Source organism: Marmota monax, unplaced genomic scaffold, assembly GCF_021218885.2.
Source record: "Marmota monax isolate L192 unplaced genomic scaffold, Marmota_monax_Labrador192_F-V1.1 WCK01_AAM20220418_F8-fsc00037, whole genome shotgun sequence".
NCBI classification, from domain to species: domain Eukaryota; kingdom Metazoa; phylum Chordata; class Mammalia; order Rodentia; family Sciuridae; genus Marmota; species Marmota monax.
In genome coordinates this window covers 11,798,449-11,817,426 of record NW_026693245.1, presented here as the reverse complement: position 1 = coordinate 11,817,426, position 18,978 = coordinate 11,798,449, and the positions used below count along the sequence as shown (strand labels likewise).

The following is an 18,978-nucleotide window of genomic DNA, read 5'->3' as shown; positions in this document are numbered from 1 at the left end:
AAATCTCCAGTATCCTCTCACCCACACACAAAATAGGCAGTGTTGCCTTATGTGATTTGAATTGAGATCACTGACATGCTTTCTTCATAATGCTCTGACATTATTTCAGCCATTAGTCATCAATTTTTTGTTGAAAACATACAAGGGATATGTACCTAGACATGTACTAAACTATGAAGACCCAAAGTGAATAAGACCCAGTCTTATGTACTTCTCTTTCTGTGACTCATACATTCATTCATTTGACAAATATTTATTGAACATCTTGTACATGCCAGGAACTATTATAGACCCATCAGATATCATACTGAATAAAAGGGACAAAAATCCCTGTCCAATGTAGCTTGCATTCTTGTTGAGAAGACAGCCAGTAAACATGATAAGAAGTAAATTATAAACATGTCAGAAGATGATTAATTCTAAGGTAAAAGCATAAAGCAGAGGGAGTGGATAGGGAGTACAGTATGAAATAGGGTCTTCAATATGCAGAAGGCCTCCCTGAGAAGTTGACATTACAGAGAAGACCTAAAGAAGGTGAGGAGGTCACATGGCAACCAGAGGAAAGACTTCTAGGCAATGAAGAAACAAATGTAATGATCTGAGATAAAGGCATGTCTTCTATGTTCTAGAAATATCAAAAAAGCAGGTATGATTAGAGGAGAGTGCAGAGAGGGAGAGTAGCTGGAGGTAAATGTGTAAAAAGCAGTGGATAAATCACATGGGTTCCTATATGGTATTGTAAGGGCTTTGCCTTTAGTATAGGAGAGATGAGATGCTGTGAACTTTTAGATCGTAGGGGTGATACAATCTGATTTATAGTTCAAAAAGCTTAGTCTGATTGCAATCCTGTCCATATTTTGGGAACAGGAGCAGTGGTGGAAGCCAGGAGTCCAATTAGGCTATATCAGTAATCCAGAAAAGAGATGATGGACACATAAGCAGGTGACAGCAAGATATTGTGGGTTGAATTGTTTCTCACACTTCACTGCAAAACCAATAGCAGCAACAGCAACATGATGAAGCTCTAATCCCTGGGACCTAGAAATGTGACTTTATTTGGAGATAGGATCTTTGTGGATGATGAAGTTGAGATGGAAGTCATTAGGGTGGCCCCAGTCCAACATGACCTTGTCTTTACAAAAAGCAAAAATTTGGACAGGGGAGAGAGAGACAACATGTAGACAAAGGAAGAACGCCACCTGCAGGCCAAAGATTGCCTGAGACCACCGGAAGCTACAAGGCAGGTATGGGACAAATTCTTCTTCTCACAGCTGGGAAAGAATCAGTTTTGTGGACACTGATACAGGATTTCTAGCTTTTAGAACTGCGAGACAATACATTTTTATTATTTAAGCTGCCCACTTTGTGGTACTGTGTTACAACAGCTCTAGCAAAATCATACACAGTGGGAATGGTGGTAAGCAGTAGGATTCCGAAAACACAGTTGGGCCTCAATACTTGTGGAGTCTATATTTGTAACTTCAGCTGTTTGCTAAAATGCATTTATAACCTCAAAGCCAATACTCATGGTACTTTCTGAGATAGCTACAGATGTGCTCAATGTAGTGAAATACCTGAGTCACTGTGCATGTTCCTGGCTGAGACTGAACAGGGCCACCTGTCTTCCGGTTTCAGATTTCATACCACAAACAGGTACCCTTTTTACAGTCTGTTTAGTGCTATACTTTTCACATTTTCTGTGCTTTTTTGTTTGTTGGCACTATGTAAAATGGGCCCTAAGCACAGTGATAAGTGCTAGTTGGTCTTCTGCGTACAAGGTGGCTGTGATGTGTCTCATGGATGAAATAAGTGTATAGGATAAGCTTCCTCTAGGTATGAGCCATAGCACTTTTGTCATGAGTTCAATGTTAACAAATCAGCATTGTGTTAAATAAAGTGTCTTTTAGCAGAAACACATACAAAACATGGTTATGTAATAATCAGCAAAATGTGGGACCAGAGGCTTGTGTTACATTAAGGAACATGGCTTGGTATTCACTAACTCAGTGTCTACAGTGACTTAATAGGTCATAACTGCCATGAATAAAGACACTAGGCTGTATATTTTTTATATTAGATCTAAGATATGACAGTATTTTGGGGAATCCTGGATGTGGGGTTCAAGAAAATGAGGAGTGAAGATAATCTCCAAAGTTTTGGGTGCTATTATTTATTAATATGGAAGAGACAACAGAGGAAACAGGGTGTTTTGTTTTTGAAGGAACTGTGAAATAGGGTCTATCTAGCTTCTAAATAAAACACGGGTTTAAGTTGAGTCACCTGCATAGGAAAAATATTTGATGGCTGGGTCAGACCCACAATAAGAAACACTGATGACTTCAACATCCAGGGAAAGACAAGAAACCGAGATCCCGGGTGGGTGGTGGTGAGATTCTGGGTTCTGACATCCTACCTAATCACACCACTTCCCCTCTGAGCTGTGACAAAACTGATTTAAAAGTTGGTAGGAGCCTTGGAGGAGATGACGAACCCTGACAAGCTTAGCAACTGCTCCTCATATCTTAGTTACTATCAGGTCAAAATTCTTTCCTGTTTAAAGTGAGATTAAGGGTTCTATACATTTTTGGAGGGGAAAGGAAAGAGAAACAGCTGAGGAAGAGAATGTTTGAAGGTGAAATTTCATTCTGGTTCCAGCACATCTGCAATGGTACCCTGGATGTCATAGAAATGAATTATTTAAAATTAGTGGGAAGATAGTGTTAGACTTTTATCCTCAGTCTGGTGGATATCAATCTGCTCACCAGATTTTCTGCCTAAAAAAAAAAAAAAAAAAAACAAAAAAACCTGATATTTATAGTTCTTCACTGTGTCATAAAAAGCAGAATGTAAATAAATAAGGAGGAGGGGCGGCGGATAAGCCAATAACATTCTCCAACAAGAAACACAGCAGCCTGTGGCCCTGCTGTGTTTAGAACAAAAGGATGTTCAACTCATGGATGGGGAAGATTTTTAAATAAAATTAAAATGCACTGCAACGTGTGTAGACATTTTGAGTCACAGTGCTGCACTTTTAGAAAAAACCCAGACAACTTATCCAAATTCCATATATTAGATCATGTTCCTACTGAGACCCTGTAAACTCTCTGGCCACAGGTCCTCTGGGTGGGGGGGGAATCTTCAGAGTGGGGGGATTTTCAATGGTGATGTCATTTTTGTTTTTTGTAACTATATAACCTATTCAGGACTGGTTTCTCTAATGAATAATTCATTAATTTATTTCTTTAATAAATCCTACCAGAAGATTCCAAGCAGAGAATGCTTGGCTTGGTTCTCACAAAAGGGGTATCCTCTGTTTCTCCCAAGACCAGATAGCCATCAGATTGCTACTCTTGCCTCTAAAACTCCCTGCAGTCTTCTCCCCTGGAGAAAATGGAGATCTGGCAGATCAGCATATGGGAAAATCTGAAGAGCACCATAAGCCTGGGTGCAGTTTCCAGTATGAATGGCCACCCAGGTACCTTTTGCTTCCCGGCACTGTACTTCCCAATAAAGTATCAGTACATAAGCTTTTTCCTCCTGTTCCTAGGGAACATGGCTAAATGAGGATTCATTCCTGATTCTGGGGAGTTACTTTTTACTCTTGTTCCATTAACCATGTTGTTAAACCCATCTTTTGTGTTTAGTTTCTCTCATTCTTTTTTGAAACTCCATAGATTCTGGATAAATTTATGGATTAGTTCACATTGAGCTTAATTTTGTATTAATTTTACACAACTAGGGACTCTGACCAAATTAAAGACAAATAAATCACTTTGGAAACTTCAAAGCGTAGTCAAATGTATCTTCAAAAATAAAGAAGCTCCATTTTTTTTTCCCCAAACAATCTGTTAGCTGCTGGTATTCTCTCAAAATCTCTCTAATTGTCTTCTCCTAAACAGAACAGGGCTTTTGTGTAATAAAATTTTAAGAAATGTAACACTATCTAATTCTCCCTGTAGTTAGATAGTTTAAAGATTTTGTTGAAGTAACAAACATGTTTTCTTTTTACTTGTGTATCACTGAAGTGCATTTTTATTTATTTATTTTTTTAGGAAGAGTACCTGAAAAATCAGATGCAAATCAGCTGTATTTAATTTTTTTTCTTTTTGCTATATATATTTTTCTGCATTTTTTTTCAACCGTAAAAATCAGCACTTGGAGACCAGTAATTTAAAGAATGTGCCCCTTTGTTCTTATTTGTCTGCGAATACCTTAGTCCTGTTATAGAGGACACCCCTGAATATTAGCAACCCCCACACTCCTGCCCCAACCTCTCAATAATACCATCAGATAAAGCAAGTTCAAGTTGCCGCATTGGATGTTTCCCCCACTGTATTTTATTAAACTATATAAGTCTGTTCTTATTCCTTAAACATGTCCCAAGGTTCTTGATGAATTGTGGGGTTTTTTTAATAATTTGTCTTTAATTTACAATAATTTTTAAAATATCAATTTTTGTGCTAGTTATTATGTTTATTAGGGAATACAACAAGTAAGAATGTCTTTCCCTACAAGTAGTTTATAGTTTAATAGGGGCTTAACTCGAGTATATACTCAGGAAAAGCAAAAGATGAATATAATTAGTGTCATAGCAGCAATACAAACAAACTTAAATCTTCTGTTGAGAGGAAGAATAGAACTCTGAATTCCTAACTATGTCAGTCTGAACTAATTTCCATATTTTCTTTTGTGAAATTAGGTAAGAATGAAATTCTCTATAGTTCCTTGTATATTCTTTGAAAATATAGTGTGTATATATATATATTATATATAATATGTATGTATATATAGTTTAGTGGCTACTATTAATATACTATTAATGGGTAATATTAATATATCAATATATTATTAATATGCTATATATATATATATATATATATATATATATATATATCAGCTTTGCAAGATAAAAAGGGTTTTGGAGTTGGACGGTAGTGATGGCTGTATAGTATGAATGTATTTTATATATATATATATATATATATATATATATATATATTCATTAATATAGTATATACATACTCTAGAACATTCTTCATTCTTAAAAGGGAAAGAAAGTCTGACATATGCTACAAAATTGGTGAAACCTTAAGGACCATGAAAGAACTGAAATAAGCCAGTCACAAAAAGAAAAATACTGTATGATTCTACTTTTATGAGTCAAAATCATAGAGACAGAAAACAGAATCAGGAGCGAGGGGGAGAAGGGAATGTGAAGTTACTGTTTAGTGGCTACTATTAATATACTATTAATGGGTACTATTAATATGCTATATATATTATATATAATATATATATATATATATATATATATATATATATCAGCTTTGCAAGATAAAAAGGGTTTTGGAGTTGGACAGTAGTGATGGCTATATTGTATGAATGTATTTAATACCACTCAATTAGACACACCAAATGGTTAAGACAGTAAACTTTATGTTATGAGTATTTTACCAAAATAAAAAATGAAAAAAAGAGCACATATATTGATATATTGTATTGTACTGTATTCAATATGGGGAGAAAAGATTAATGAACTTAAAATCCAATACACAAGACAAATTGTAATCAAGAAACAATGGCATCTACTAGGTTCTTTATTGGTCTGCAGAAGGTGCTAGCTTAGCATGGACACAGAGATAAGGATGTGGACATTGTGAACAAAGATGGATGTAGCAAAAGAGGTGGCCACGTACTTTAAAATTCCATAAAAGTGCTATGGAGTTAAGTGGTCCTTAAGGTTTCACCAATTTGAGCTGAGTTTACTAGGTGAAGAGAAATTTGAAATGGTAACAAGAAGATATTCCAGGAAGAGGAAGGAAGAAACAAGGTTTCTTCTTCAATATATGTCCTCTTTTTTTTTCATTTTTTATTTTGGTAAATAAACTAAGAAGGAAAAGTCTATCTGGCTGAAACCAAGATCCAATGGCAGGGAGTGGTAGGAAATGATGCCAATGAAATAGCTATGTGGAAGTACATTATCCGTCATGGACAGTTTGTATCTCATTCTAAACCAATGGTCTTGGTCAGAAATGAGTTTCAGAGTCACTTGTGAAGCTTTGAAAATATACCCATATTTGCCATGGGAAATGTGGCTTAGTAGGTTAGCGTGGAGTCTGGGTATAGTGATTCACATATGCTCCCATAAGCACTGACAGGACATTACTAAATTTATTCTTAAAATAAAAGGAAAGGAGGAGACAAGATAGAAAGTTCCTAAATGTGCCAGGCACAGTGGTATCTGACTTTCCCAGCTACTTTGGAGGCTGAGGCAGAGGATTGCAAGTTTCATGCCAGCCTGGGCAACTTCACAAGTCCCTGTCTCAAAATAAAAAATGAGACCAGTAGAGTAAAGGACGGAAAGCAAAGGCAATGGGGAATGAAATTGATCAAATTATGTCATGTGAATGTACAAATATATCACAATGAATCCTACTATTATGTATAATTAAAATGTACCCAAAATATTTTTAAAAAAGAAAAGTTCCTATGTGACAGTCTGGATTAGGACAGTGGCACTAGGAAGAAAGGAGAGGAATAGATTCGAGAGGCACTGAAAAAGCCAAAGTGATAGGATCTTGTGGTTAGTGAAAGGGGATGGGTGAAAGGGAGAAATCAGACTTGACTCAAATTTCTATGTTAGATAATGGGATGATGGTAGATCCACTAACTGAGATAGCAAATGTTGGCATAGCTTCTAAACATGATGTCTAGCAGACTGGCTCTCAAAGAATAGGTGCTCAATAAATGTTTGCTGAACAAATTTTTTTAAAAAACTAATAAACTAATGATCAGACAACTGTGGATGAAAAAAAAATGAGTAGGTAAATGCAGGCTTATATGATGGGCTTTGTTGACTTTAGAAAAATCTTTTCATCTGGGGATAAGTGGAGTACAAGTTTGCAGAAAAATATATGCAAAGCCAAGGGTGGCATAAAAGAAAAAAGTATAAAAACTGGAAAGTATGGGCTGGGTTCCAGAAACAATGAATGTTTCCCTTTGCCTCTGAAATAGTGAGAAAGAAAGTTATGCGTATATAGTGGCATCATGATGTGGTATATCTGAAATGGGGCAGGGAAATTTTTAATTACTTTAGGAGGCAAGTTGAGTCGTGACTTTTGGATAGGGGTCTTCCATGATCTTTAGGATTGTGTTATTTTGAAATAATCTTACACCAGAAGTGGGATAGAATGGATTGGGACAAAAAAAAAAATCTAAAGCAAGAAAGGTCAGTTAGAAGGTTCTAATGAGATGAGAAGCAAAAGAAAGTAAGACATTGAACAAGGATAGTCAAAAAAAAAAAAAATGGAAAGGCAGGAGTAGGTTCAAAAATGAAATAAGAAAAAATTCAGCATGCATGACCTGACCCTAGACTGAGATGATTGAAAGTTAGAGCTAGATTCATGGTAAACCCTGAGTATGAAATACTTGGTTGTAATGAACATAAATAATGATGTCAGGAAAGTGAGCGGTTTCAGGTGAAGATAATGATTTTGAGCACTGGCAGGATGTCCACGTGGAGAAATATTTTGGGTAACTGGAAATGCAGCACAGCAGTTATCACATGGACTGAGGCCAGAAATTTATATTTGGGAACCACCAAACATGTGATGAATGAAGGAAGTTGTAAGAATGGATAAGTCGGTCAAGGACACAGAGAACACACGCATGAAGAAACTTATGGGGACTCATTTATTCTCAGCTGAAGAGAAGAAGAGGTGCAATCTGGAAGAAGAAAGAGGAATGGTCACAGAGAGACAAGAATAATCTAGAAAATGTATCTTTCAAAAGATAGGGAACAGAGCTTCAAAAGGAAAAGGGGAGTAAAATAGGGTTAAATAGAGAATGTGAGGTGTAAGAAGACTGAGATGGGGAAGGTTGGACTGCTGGCATGTGAGGAGGTAAGAGCAAGGATGCACGGTAAAGTTGGATTGTTGGATTGCAGAGGGCAAGGCATGTGGAGGCAGGAGGAGGCTGAGCACTTCCATATTTCCTCTGATGCTAGAGTCAAGGTTATTAGTGGCATGTCTCCTGATGTTATTGCCCTTTGGTTTTAATGAGATCAATGTCTCCTTCCATATATGGTCAAATAACATTCATTGAAATAATAGGGCAAGAAAAACTATGGGTGCAAACAGAGTTTGGAACCTTGAAATCTGAAACTTCATTCGTGAACATCTCCTGCCTGAGAGCATGGGGTCTCAACAACTTCCAGCAGTGAGACTCTCATGGTTAAAACTGCCATTTGGCATGACATACATGTGTCCCAGTTTTGCACAGCAATTACCTAGATACCATAACACCATTCAGTGAACAATCCTTTCTGGCACTAATTTGAATATTACTTTAATCAGAAACTAAATTCCCATGTAGATTTGTGTATATCTTTAAAATTTCTATTTCATTCCATTTTGTACCAAATGTGCTGGTTTGGAATTGGAATTGTCTTGAATTCCTGCATTAATTTGAGGAGAACTAACATTTTTACAATATTCAGTCTACAATAAAGAACTTTAAGTGTTCTTACATGTCCCCCAGTGCAATATAATTATTTTTCATATAGATCCTAATCTTGTTTTTTTTTCAATTTATAACTGCAATTCTTTTTTTTAATTTTTTATTGTCAGTGGTATTATTCCACACATTTTAATTGTGAAAGTGTATGTATAAATAAGAAAGATGTGCCTTCTCAGATGAAAAATTAGCATTTAAAATAAATAACCTAAAGCAAATTGAAGTTTGTAATAACATCTGACCCTACTGAGCTGATAAGTATGTACAAAAAAATCATTTTAGATAATATCATCAGAGAAAACAAAAACAACTACAAAGCAGGAAAACTGTTTGTTTTGCTTGTTCATTGCCCATCTAATGCCCCTTACATAAGATGAACTGTGACTATTTACAGTCAAAATGTAGAGTCAGTTTCCTCAGTCCTGGTCATAACCAGTGAGAGCTCCATTTTCCCATCTAGTAGCACACAAAGCCTGAGTTAGACTCTGGCTCTTTCCAGAGAAAAACAGCCCTTTTCATCTATGATGCAGGAATTAAATATCATTCATTCTCCTTGGCTACTCTGTCCCCTCCTGAGGGGCTGCTGGGACAGGGTAAAGGAATTTGTAGCTGTTTTAGAAACCCCCACGGTAAATCACATTCACTGAGGACAGAGTATTATCAGGCTAGACACATCCATGAATCAGAGAAGGTTTAGATTTTGCCTTTCCCTTTACCTCGGTCCTTTGAAACTTTTCAGTATGAATAACCTAATTAAAAATCTTCTAGACAACAAGTTGGCAAACTTTTTCTGTAAATGGCCAGATAGAAAGTGCTGTAGGCTTCACATGCCATATGATTTCTGTTGCAGCTACTTCACTCTGCTGTTGCATCATAGACAATAAACAAATGAGCCTGGCTGTGTTTCAATAAAACTTTATTTACAGAGCTAATGGTGAGCCAGATTTGGCCTGAGGGCCACTGTTTATAGATCCCTATTTTCTAACTGCAAATTTCCAAGCCATTACTTATTTTTTAAAACAAAAGCACTGCACTAGTCTCCACAGAAATATGTATGACAGGGTGTGAAGCCCTGAAATGAACAAAAAGGAAGAAAAATCACTAAAATGACTTCTTACCAATCTCTTGATAATGGTTCTGAGCACAACCATCATTTCTCTGTCTTATAAAGCACATTGGGATTGCAGTGTATAATAAACACACTTATTGCATTGCAGTGTGGTCATTGCTTTGGGCAGGAAGAGAGAACTGAATGGTAAACCACTCTTATTAGTAATGGCAATATTTGCTCTAACTTACCAATCTTGCACTGCATTGAAGGACTCTTCATTTGTGATGTCATACATTAAAATAAAGCCCATGGCCCCACGATAATAAGCTGTGGTGATAGTCCTGTATCTTTCCTGGCCAGCTGTATCCTAAAAAAAAAAAAAAGAAGAAAAAAAAAAAGAAACAATGAGAATGTCTCAGAAATAAGGCAAGATAGTTTTTGGAAATGATTAATAGTTTCACAAACCATCATAACAGAGAATCAGAAATGTATATACAATGTAAAACTGTTTTTACAGTCTTGTTTTTCCTTAAGATTTTCATGACAACTAGGCAATACTCTGAAAAATTCTTTTTTGGGGAAAGATGTAGCTCAAGGTGTCTACTTCATATGTTCATTTCCATTAAGCAGTATCTAACTATAGGAAATAAAAATGGAAACTATACATGTCTAAAATTTGTGGATCTTTAGTTTAAAACCAGAGGAATATATTAGATCCTTCCTATGTTGTTTATTGTCTGTACACTAATGCAAGCCACTGTTCAGAAAAAAAGGAAATTTATAAAAATATCTGTGCTGACATTATTCAACAATAAAATGAGAATAAAAATACATGCTGTGAGTGGATTTTGAGTCAGACAGCTGAGTTTGAGTTCCTGCACTTGCATTAGATAGCTAAGGAAACATGATCAAGTTTCTGAACCTCTATAAACTGAACCTCTCTAAGTTTTAGAACGCAAGTCAAGGTTACAGGAACTAATTCATGTATAGTGGTTCCTACACAAACAGTGGTTAATAAATGGCAAGTACTGGCTGTCATTCCTGAGATGTGGGGAGGCTGGCTAACCCAAGATAAAAGAGAGCAGCTTGCACATACAGGGGTTGCATGCCGACAAGAGAGTTGTAACATTTATATCTTGGAATCAGAGGCAGACATGTTATGAAAATGGCCGTTATATATCACATATACTGTAGCTGAAGAAATGTCTCCTCAATTCAATCAACTCTCGCCTCTTTATTCTCTCAGAATCTGAGATATCATTCAGAATCTGAATGCTCTTTGGTTTTCCCCTTTGTCACTTCCCCTGGAGACTCAGGTCTAACTTCTCTTTCCTTGTTCTCTAGGTGTTTACCATTTTGGACAAAATGTTATCTTTCTTTCTGATGTCAGCCTGTATCCTCTTTCTCCCCTTATTCCCAAGAAGTCTCTTCTGTATGCAAAGCGGATTCCAGCTCCCTCTAAGATCTAACAGGCCTTGAAGGGAGAGCTAATATTTACCATCAGAATGAAGTAAGTCTAATAGAGTCATTATTGGTAGCTGCTCACGTTGGATATGGGGCTGCTTCCCCACAGTCACCCTCCTGCTTGGCTGCTTCCAACCCACCATGGCAAAAGGGCAAAACGCATAACCATTCACTACTTCTCACATGTGTGACATATCCTATTAGACTCTGTAAGTTTAGAAAAAGATGATCAAGGATGTTGAGGACCAGTGAATGATTATAGAGAATATGGGGTATGAAATGGGACTCAAAATTAGCCATCAGTGTAGATTTCCATGAAGCCAACAATAATTATATTCTACTCTTGGAACAAGAATAAGTCTGGGCTAATGTTAAGATTTTTGTTACACAGTATTAAAGAAAAACAAGGTTTCAAAAGTAGGATGAGAACAAATCACTCTACCAAAATAGCAGAAACAAAGCAAAATTAGTGGGGAAGATCTTTTGGAACATACTTCCAATGGCAGAACATAAAAAGAAAAGATAGATTTCAGTACTTAAAAATTCTTGAATATAAAAAATGTTATAACATTTGAAAATGCATAACATTATAAAATTGAGGTGACAGTAAATCAAATGATAAATTGAGAAATAGGTTTGTATTATTTCAGAGACAGCAAAGGTTAAGATCTTTAATATGTAAAGTGGTGTCAGAATCCAAGGAGAAATATTAAATATTCTAATGTAAAAATTATTTATGAACAGTCACATAAATGGTAATTAGTAAATAGAATTCATTAAAATAAAGCCCATGGCCCCATGATAATAAGCTGTGGTGATAGTCCTGTATCTACCATAATAGTAGAAATGAAATGCATCCAAATTACATTCCAATACAATAGAAATTACCTGGCAATTATTTGAATATTTTATTGTACTTTGCTTACTGTTTTACAAATAATAAAGATGAAAATACAGATGGTAGAGATGACATACTCCATTTGGAATAATTGGGCCAAACACAAGGCAGAAAGAAGCTGATATTAAGCTTATCTGGATGTTTTCAGTCATGATTATCTGGATATTTGTATTCATTAAATTTAATCTGGTTAACAGCATATTTACTTTACTGAAAAAGAGAATGTGGATAAAATACCAAAACCAAATTCCCAAAGGCTGCATTTCAAAAAACCAGGTATAATCAAGAGATTTTTCAATGTTTTTCTTTTCTAGGGAGCAGAATCCCTTATAAACCAGTCAGTCTACTTAAAAATTTCCCCACATTTGGCTTGGCTTACTATTTTCCAGAACATATTATCTATAAATATAATCTTCTTATTTTTGTAATTTTTTTTTTCTAATTTCACCTCCTGTGAAGTAACTTTAAATGGCTTTCCTCTTGGTCGAATATCTTCTGGTCATTGACTGAGTAACAGGGGCACAGTCTCCATGCCTACTGCCTTCTCTACACAAACAGCTTTCCACTGATTTATCAATAAAGGACACAGCTAATGCACTGCAGACACTGCTAAAGGTGACCTAGACCCTTCCTGTCAAGCATGTTTTCAAACACAGACACTGAATAATATTGTGTTGGAAAACTGGCTTGCTTGCTTTCTTCCTGACCTTTTCCAGGGTGTCCCCTTTTCATAAGATGTTGACTTTATTGTGACAGTAAAGAAACTTCTTCTAATGTTACAAAATGTATCAATATCACATTGTGGGTGTGTTTAATCTTTGAGAAAGCAGAAAGAAATCAAGGCTCCATTATATTGTGATTGAAATGTTATGGGAAGCTGCTAGAAACCACAGGGTTGGTCAGCTATTACATCAAAATTTAAAAAAGGTGGGGAGGGCTAAATAAGGGAACAGCTTTCAAGAAAAATATATACAAGCTTTTAGAAAGTACTTAGCTCACAGCAAGAGGCCTGATCATCAACATCATTCTGATTTGAACTCAGAAACACAATCTAATTGGAGGTATTTGTCACCTACTTCTCTCAGGGAGAATAAGAAATTATACCAAGTAGGGAAAAGGTAATAAGAAACATAAGGGGGAAAATTCCTTCCAAATTAAATGAAAATATAAAGAATAAAACTAATCTAATAAACAGACATCAAGTTGACTCTATTGGTTTGGGATTCTAAAAACAATTTCTGGATTACAAACTCATTAGTATTTTCTTCCATTATATCAGGAAGAAAATAAGTCAGAAAAACACTTCATTACATTTGACATTTACTAATGAGGACAGAAGGTTATATTTGAAAGAAAAGGACATTTTATAATGTCAAGTGCCACTGATATAACTCAACGGGAACAGTGTCAGAAGATAACTGATTAGAATCTGCCTCTTCTCATTGTGCTCAGGAGACTGGCTCCAAGCACTGGCTTGCCTAGCTTCTCTCCGCAGATGACTATAATAACTGGTGGTGATACCTGCTGATTTTCTATCAATACAAGCATATAATGATTGAAAAACACAACTGGAAATCTTTTACAGAGAAAATGAGTGAAATAAATGTGACTAAAAGATTAAATTTTTCTTCCATGAGTGATAGCTTTCTTTTCCCTCTTTTTAAAGAAAAATAAACTCACTTTAGTTAGTTTAAATATTTTGATATCCAAATCATGTTTTCAGGAGAAATTTTTGGCTTTAAGGGTAGGTTTGATTAGCAAATAATTGAATATGTGTCAGGAAAAGAACTGTAAAATGGAAAACAGTAGAGCTTGATAAATAGTAGCCAGGAACTTTTTCAATTAAAGTTTTGGCATTTATGTTTTTGTCTTTGCCTTCAAATGTCTTCCTCAATGGAACTTTTTAAAGTTCCATTCTCAAACCCTTCTGACGTCATGCAGAGATAATACACAGTTTTAAGATTGAGGGAATTGCTTTCATGTGTAATGTATGAGTTATATTGTAATTTGTTTCTTGTTTTAGATTTTAATTATTTGTGTATTGCATTAAAGGGAAATGGAAAGAGCCATTACTCAAATAATATCACCGAAATCAAAATACACTCAGTGACTGTCGAGAACGATAAAAATAGATTGAAGGACAGAAAATCCTGGTGCATGTTTAAACAGGTAATTTTCTAGGTGGAGAAACCTTGTTGTTCATCAATCAATAAAGTAATTTAAATTAAGCTAAAGAAAATAATATGTAATAAATTGGGGAGTCAATAGAAATAGAGGGCTGTAACCCAAGACAGAAAACACTTTCACTATTGAGTTTCTTTGGACAGAAAGATGTGAGGTACAATAAGTGGTCATTCAGAGTACAAGCAAGTGGTTAGTTCTTAACTAGTACTTTGCTACATTTTACCTGAAGAAATTGTTTGGAATTATCAAAGAAAAATTAAATTATGCTAAGTAGAGTTTAATATTAATTCTGATTTATTCATTTATGCATTCAACAAACATCTAGGAAAGTTATTACTCATTAGGGACCATGGCAGGAACATGATAAACTTATTTTATCTCTTTTAGGCATATATTGTATGTTTAAAAATTCTACTCCTTAAAGAATTTTATTAATCATAACATCATATTTCCTACATTTCCACAAAGGATTAACGTTGTGAAGAAATGTTTCTAAAGAACCAGACAAAACAGCAACTTAATATTGTATTGGAGACAATTGTACCCAAGATGAGGCCTCTAATTCGTGGTTAGTATTATGGGTTGCATTATGTTTCCCAAAGAGGTATGTTTAAGGTCTCACCTCCAAACTGAATGTGACCTTATTTGGGAAAAGGGTCTTTGCAAATGCAATCAAGTTCAAGTGAGGTCATACCAGATTAAGGTGGGTCCTCATCCTATGACTAATGTCTTCATAAAAAAATAGAACATAGTCAGAGGAAGCCCAGAGAAGGCCATGGAATAGCAAAGGCAGAGACTGCTTCTGTAAGACCATGCCAGTAGTTCCTATGTAAGTTCTACCATAGCACCACAGACTAGAAGAGCGGCGTGGACAGAGACAGCAAGACTCTGCTGACACCTTAATTTAAGATTTCTATCTTCCAGAGCTGTGAGACAAAAAAAAAAAAAAAAAAAAATCTGGTGTGTATGTGTGTGTGTGTGTGTCTGTCTGTCTGTCTGTCTGTCTTCTGGTACTGGGTGTTGAACATGCTAGGCAAGACTCTACCACTAAAATAAATAAATCTCCAGAACCTTTTTACTTTTGTAAAAACATTTGAAAAAAATTTGCTAAGTTGCCCTGGCTTGCCTTGAATTTCCAATCCTCCCATCTCAGCCTTCCTAGTAGCTGGGATTACAAGCATGCACCATCATCATACCTGGTCAAATTTCTGCTATTTTAAGTCATTCGGTTTGAGGTGCTTCATTATAGCAGTCACTATACCCAGTCTGCAATCTTCAGGATCAGGTTGAAACAATACAAATTTCATAGCTATCCATACATCTCTTACTATGCTACAGAAACACAAATATGGAAAATTATAAGCAGTCTTAGAGAGAAGTTTAGTCTCATTGTGAAATCAGGAAAGATAATGCTAAATTATAATACTCCCAGTTAGGTAAAGTTGTGTTTAAAATGTGGTGTGATATACCTTGTTTTTTTAAAAGCTAGATTATCTATCTATTGATTGATGTATCTATATCTATTCTAATACATGTTCTTCTAATGTCATTCTTATTAGAATGACAGAACAGTATTGCTTGATGGAACAAAAATTATACATTAGCTTAGGTTGAAATTTCATCTTCATATGATTGAGATACTGTTTCAAAAAAACATTTAAAATCATGGTTAGTGAGACAAAATTCCCTCAAAATATAAACAATAAAATGTTGATTGTTATACATCATTTCTTTTGTATGATGTAATTTCCCTCAAGTTCTATTTATTTTTTTTATTTCCATAAATAGGCATAAAGCAGCATTAAATTTAGTCTTATAAAAATAGGAAGCAACATAGGAAGCTTAAATATTTTATGATTTCATTTTGCGTATTTATTTTTGGAATGAAATAAGAATTTTTTTCCCTTATAGCAGTTAATCCTCCTTTAAAACAAAATTTACAAAGCACTTTTCCCTACTGATCTTGTGCAAACAGCCAATGCGAATTCATTTACACACATTTTGTTATACAAGCATCTGTAAAACAAGCCCACATTTCGGAAGAGAACATTAATAAACCAGCTTCTAAACAGTTCTTGGATCAATTAAAGAGTTCTCCCTACCTATTGTCCTTTATCCATCTTCTTCACACCAGCAAGATTTTATTGATCAGATTTTCCTTGTCATGATGTTTAGCTTTGAAATACCAAAACCTCCATTTTACAATGGCATCCACTTCTAAGTAAAACCTAATAAAATCAGCCCAAGGCAGAAGGATAAAATTTGACCTATTATTTCATGGCAGTGTTACCATGGCAATTCATCTTTCCTAGCAGAGAGGAGAAGCCATATATAGCTCTTTTATAGGGTGCCTTTGACTCCACTGTCAGTAATACTCTGACATATCTACCAATTGTATGTTTTGCTCATGAAAGTTGGAGACACTGTTCAGTAAATACTACTTAAACACTCAGATGAACTCTCTTTATGACCTTAATAAAATTTATAAGCAAACCACATAAAGGCATTTCCACTCATTTTATTTAAGTGCTTGTTTTCTAATAATGTTTAACACAAAGGCAGGGCAAGTCATCGTTTCTGCTTTCTTTCTAATTAATCTTTTTGACCTATTTCTTGCCAGTGGGATTTTGATTATGCTCAACTTTTTTCAAAATCTGGGGCATAAATATTAAATGTAAGCAATTTAGAATTTATAGTCAGGGTTGGTGATGGATTTTTTTTTTTCTTTGCAGAACACAATGGAAATGCACACATCTTATCAAAAGTGCTATACTTTCAAGGATAACAGGCTTTTGAGTGGAATTTTTAGAGTTGTTCTAGAAATTGGCAAGTAAGATTCAAAGTAGACCCCTTACAAAGAGATGACCGCTTTCACTCACACAGCCATGAGCCAGCTGACTGGTGAGAAGTGTCTGCTTAAGCAGTAAAATTGTTCATCCCATTTGTACAGGAGTGTTTGCTACCTGGACAGAGAGAGCAGGGCTGAGTAGGGGAAGCAGTGGAGAGGCCTGAATTCCCCGGTTAGCATGATGGCTAGGTTATGTGAGTTTCCCATGGATCAATAAACAACACAGGAAGTAGCTATAGTTGAGACATTTTGCCATTCATTCACCTCCAAGAGAACTGTCTCTAAGATGAGGTGTGGGAAGCTATGAGGTATACTAATAAGGGCAAGAGGGAGGTGAAGGTTAGTCTTCCAAGTCATGTGTTGTAGGAGGAAGGGAACTGCTGGGCTCCCAAAAGATTTTACACAAGGAAACCACCATCAGATGCTTGTCAGAAACTACGAGCTGGAGGAAAGGCTTCCCTGAAGAAGCCAAGAGAGACTTACAACTGCATGTCTACCTAAGTAGAGTCACCTCCTCTCTCTTTATCTCCCTACACTCCTTCTATCCCTCATATTGAAAGAGCAAGAAACAGAAAAAAGAAAAGCAGAAAGGGTGAAAGGGTGGATCAAACTCTTTATTGCATGAGCAGTATCTGGGAATGTAGCCAGATTTACAGTAAGGGATATGAGTGTAAAATTGGATATGACAAGGGCATTTCAAATTAGGCACATTGGTCTTGAGCCTTTGGTTTTGTTTTTAAATAACAGACTTTACATTTTAAAGCAGTTTTAGGCTGAGAGTAAAACTGAGCAGAAGTATAGTGATTTCTCTTATATCCCTTCTCCCACACAAATATAATTCCCCCATTATTAACATTTCCCACCAGAGTGGTACAATAGCTTCAGTGGATGAAACTGTAACAACACTGCATTATCACCCAAAGTCTGTGGTTTTCGTAAGAATTTATCGTGATATTATACATCCTCTGGGTTTGGACATGTCTGTAATGACACATGTGCACCATTACATCACCATACAGTCTCACAGTCCTAAAAATCCTCTATGCCCTGCCTGAACTTTTTTTTAAAATAAGAGACATTTAAAAAAAAAATAGTGACCGGAAAGTGATGGGATTTCTTCAGATTCTGGTTTGGAGATGGACATGGCCACCAGGCAGAACACGACTGAAAATATTGAAGTAATGCTAACTTATACTTAAACCTAAGAGGGTTTAAGCTTTTCACCAAACCGACCACCAATGAAGCATTGCAACATGAAGACTGTAGATTTAAGCAGGGCTTCACACATTTCAAAGCACAATCAAGTGTATCATTTCACCTACCCATTCTGAGGGTTAGACCATTTCACACACAATGAATAAGAACTAAAGAAATATGGTACCAGTTCTAAGTCACAGGACTGGAAAGTGACATGGGCCATACCAAAACTCAGCTTTCTGCACACATTCAAAATCTAGTCATTATTCTGAATATTAAGCTGACTATTGAGGAATTTAGGTTTTACATATATATATATATATATATATATATATATATATATGTGTGTGTGTATATATATGTGTGTGTGTGTGTGTGCATGTATGTATAGACGTACAAGAGGATAAACATCAGTCTTTTCATTCATATATGTGTGTATATATGTATATAACCTAAATTCCTCAATATTCACCTTACTAACTAAGCTTAATAATATATATTATTAATTTTATATATATATATATATATATATATATATATAAAATCACTTTGGCTCTAGATTCTGATGCCATTATTTGGTTCTTTAACACTGATTCCACATATATGCTTTTGATATTTTCCAATTTCACTATTTCTAACTCCATATTCTTCAACCAATTCCAGCTGTGTTTCATTCCAATACTCCACTGAAATTGTTTATGCTGACGTAATCAGCAATTTCCTTCCTCACTATCATATTCAGTGATTTAATTTTAATTTGCTTGTCATTTCTGAAACATGGTACACATGACAGTCCCTTATTTCTTTAAATTCATTCTTCTA

At 35.4% G+C, this 18,978-nt stretch overlaps 1 protein-coding gene across 2 annotated transcripts in view; it reads right to left on the bottom strand.

The window, feature by feature from the left end:
- Nucleotides 1–18,978, bottom strand: part of Rab3c (RAB3C, member RAS oncogene family) — a 267,333-nt gene that overhangs the window by 115,641 nt on the left and 132,714 nt on the right. For both annotated transcript variants that reach the window (XM_046456363.2, XM_058583132.1), the window contains exon 3: nucleotides 9,814–9,932. In XM_046456363.2, coding sequence (XP_046312319.1) covers nucleotides 9,814–9,932 — 119 coding nt within the window. The remainder of the gene's footprint in view (nucleotides 1–9,813; nucleotides 9,933–18,978) is intronic.